At 41.1% G+C, this 3,702-nt stretch overlaps 1 protein-coding gene across 1 annotated transcript; it reads right to left on the bottom strand.

Moving 5' to 3' along the window:
- On the bottom strand, nucleotides 1-2,915 carry LOC129769090 (SANT and BTB domain regulator of class switch recombination). Its single transcript, XM_055771112.1, has 3 exons — nucleotides 2,145-2,915; nucleotides 1,145-2,072; nucleotides 1-1,092 (listed from the first exon to the last, which is right to left on the bottom strand). The coding sequence occupies exons 1-3, from the start codon at nucleotides 2,858-2,860 to the stop codon at nucleotides 418-420; spliced, it is 2,319 nt and encodes a 772-aa protein (XP_055627087.1). The 5' UTR covers nucleotides 2,861-2,915; the 3' UTR covers nucleotides 1-417.
- Between the last annotated feature and the right edge of the window lie 787 nt (nucleotides 2,916-3,702).

The following is a 3,702-nucleotide window of genomic DNA, read 5'->3' as shown; positions in this document are numbered from 1 at the left end:
ACATGGTTGACTTTTTCTCTACAGATCAATGTTTGTAACGATGTCTATTGCTACCTGAACAATTGAAAATGTTACTATATGAAAGGGCTAATGGAAAACTCACTAATTAGTTTCAGATTTCGTTTTTTTACGTTTTTTGTATGCAAAACTTTTTCTACTTCAAATTTTCATCAAAGTTGAAATTGGGTCGCGCTCAGAATTATTTTTTTCTAATTTGGAGTGAAATTTGCGTTTATTCTAATAAGAAAATGCTACGTGAGTTTATAAATAATCTTAAGCATAGCTAATAAACAATGTTAGGTATGACTCACGAATTTGACTGTTGTCGAACATGATGAAGTAAAAAATAAAAAATCAAAAAACACAACCTTAAAGTGTTTTCTCAAAAGACCTTTCGCGCAAATCGATAAACAGTCATCATTTGACGCCACCCGGTTTTGCCTTTATACTGGCTAAATTCTTCTGCTTGAACGATTCTCGCCAGTCCGCTTCGAGCCTAATGTATGTGCCACCCTGTTGATAAGTAGTGTATTGTTGATTTTGCTCTCCCCCTGTTTTCTTCCCAACCATTGCGATAATCTGTTTCATGGCTCGCTCCTCAAATTCTCTTTGGTTATCCTGGTTGCTACGAGCCGACATTTCTCCGGCCCAATGCCTGCCGTATGAAATCTTAGGTTTGTGCTTAACACTCTTAGGACGGAACGATCGAGGGCTGCTGTACTCGGATTCTCCTCCGTCACTGCTACTGCTGGAAGTGTGACTTAGAATGGTACCAGATTTTTCACCATCTTCCGACTCGGTCTCTGTATCGGATTCGGCTACCGACAGAGACAGTTGCCGCGTTATTGTCTTTCGATTAACACGACTTGCATGGACATCGCCATCCACATGAAACATAGGTAACAGACCCTGACGGGACCGGTGTGGTAATATACCGATTCCGTTCCACCACGGATCACTTGCCGTATTGGAAGGCTTGAACGGTGCTGTCTCATACAAACAACCACCTTCTGCTGCTTGCATGGCCAAATGATGAATTGCACGATCACGATCGGTATCTGCTTGGACTGTATGTTCCCTAAATTGACATCCCTAGAAACAAAACATGTGATCAAATGTTCGAGCCATGTATGTAATGACTAACTGTTGGTCCTGGCAAAGTCTCGTAACGGTAGGCTTGCTTCCCACAACAAGGATATCGACCTGCTGGTCCAGTGACACGTCCTTCAGCGGCTGGTCCTAAAAATTGAGGTTGCTCCGGATGATACTGACACCACAACATTTGACAAACGGCAAAATGTGTGTCACAAATGGCGCAATACAAAAAGTGACAATGGCCCCACAGTCGCCAGTATACCTTACGCCACGATCGCAGCTCTTTGTGTAAACTGGCCACATAGCTAGTAATGTTCCAGGAAGAATCTTTCACATGCGAACTGATCAGTTGGCCCCACCGGTTCAGGCGTATGTTCTGTGGCACACAATGGATAAATGTGCTAACTGTTTGTGTTAAAAATTTGCCACATCTCAAACAACGAAACATTCCAATCAGGGTAGCATAATGTCCCCGCAGTGCTTGGGGTTCGATCTCACACAGACTTTGAATCATTTTGGTCCACAAACGAGGAGCGATACGATCCTTTTTATCTTTTACCATTTCCAGTTCCAAGTTAGTAAACATTGCGGCCAATCGCGTTATTATGCTATCGTTCAAACAAGCCAAGTTCGCGGAAGCTTTAACAACTTCGTTGAGGCGTGCGTGACAGAAGGATAGACAATCCAACAGTAATGGCTCCATTTGTAGGAAGCTAGCCGAAACAAGAATGGGAACTACATTGGTTGGATCGAGAACGGGCCATTCGTCCTGAGATATCGAATCCTTTTTTACCCATTTCATAAGCCATTCAAATATTTGCAGATCACAATGCACTGAAATATCCATATCCTCAAGTCTCTGGCCAGCAGTTACATCCGCAAAATATCCCATTTTAGAGATTAACAATTTTTGGGGGCATGAAAAATCTCGAGATGTTCCTTTAACTTCGTCGCACACGTGAATGATCACTTCTGGCCTAAAAACACAATATGTAAATATGATACAAATTCATCAAATTGAGAATTGGTATATGCTAAGATCAACTTACTCCGATCTACTGTCTAAGATGGTCATTTGAGAAATCGACGTTTTTCTTCTAGCTCCAGTTTTACTTGTGCTGCTTGCAATAAGGAAGCACTGCGATACGTCTCCCACAGCAGACAAATTAGTTTTCTTTATACCGCTTCCACTTTGGACCTCAGGGGAAGACGTTTCGATTCCACTATTAGCCGATTTGCTGCCCCCAGTGCCAGTAGTAATCTGCACCACGGGATTAGCCGATGATTTGGCTATAATGCTTTTATTATAACTGTTCGTGCTCAGAGCATTTACCGGGCAAATGAACGGCAGAACAGAGTCCAAAATACCTTCATTCAAAACTTCATCCAATTTTTCGTTCAACAAAGCATCTAAATTTTTCTTAGGGGGACCGAAAGTTTCAGGTTTACTTTTTTGAGATTTTGTATGCGAAAGAGATTTCTTCTTGTACGTCTTTTTCAGAGCCACATCGTCCTTAACATCTTTTTTAACGCCTTGTTTAGTGGGTGAAGAACCAGGAACGTTAGTGTTCTCCGTTGTCACACCAGTTTTAGCGTTAATATTATTAACAAGCTCATTCTTAGCCAGTTGGTTGTAATCGAAAGGAGGTGCATTCTTCTTGCTGCTGTTAAAAGAATCATTCACTTGACATGTTATCTTAAGAAAATCTAAAAAGTCGTGCATTGAAATTGACTCGTCACAATCGTTTTCAGAATGATCCATCATTTGAATGGTTAAACACTTAAAATTTTTGCAACACTATTTGTCTCCGAAGACTGAAATGTTTTAATCAGGTCAAAAGGAATAACAACCTAGCATTGTCGTCCCTAGCAACGGTCGCATTATACCGGTCATCAACATGCAATTCAAAATTCACGTGTTTACAGGCGTATGAACGCATCACAAAAACTGTCGCACATGCAAGATATAGCGGGATTCACATACAACATCCACGTCACGTTGCGTCAATTATTCTTCCATGCAATTCCTATTGAAGCATTCACATACACCAGCAAAGGCAAGTCGAAGTTGCCGTTGCCGGTGTATGTAAATGTTTGCATAAGAGCTGCTTGGAAGAATAATTGACGCAACGTGACGGGACGGAACGTGAACGTGACTTGGATGTTGTATGTGAATCGCACTTACAGCAACAGACCGGGAACGTTGCCGCTAGAAAATTTAATTGGATACCAGAGCTGCCAGTTATTTTCAGTCAATTCCAAAGATGAACAATGCTACTCAACTTATTACAGATGAATCAATATTAAAGGAAGGTGGCCCTGGCCGGATCCCCTAAATTGTAACAGTCATTCATCACATAAAATTGAAATGTATAGTATAACGCTCGTCTCAACAAAAGCCCTTTCTATTAATATTTCCGGTCTCGATTAGCTTATGCTTATGAACAAACGATAATGAGAATTTATCGATGGTAGAATTCTCATGTAATAGTTCAGCTCTGGGATCGGACAAGATTAAATTCAACTTGTCTTCTCGACTTGGCGAAACAGCGTTTGCTGAACTTGAACAAGTTTCTGAAGCTGAATATTGTATCGCATGACTGGAGA

The sequence above is a fragment of the Toxorhynchites rutilus genome, chromosome 2, assembly GCF_029784135.1.
Source record: "Toxorhynchites rutilus septentrionalis strain SRP chromosome 2, ASM2978413v1, whole genome shotgun sequence".
NCBI lineage: Eukaryota > Metazoa > Arthropoda > Insecta > Diptera > Culicidae > Toxorhynchites > Toxorhynchites rutilus.
This window is presented reverse-complemented; position numbering and strand designations above follow the sequence as displayed.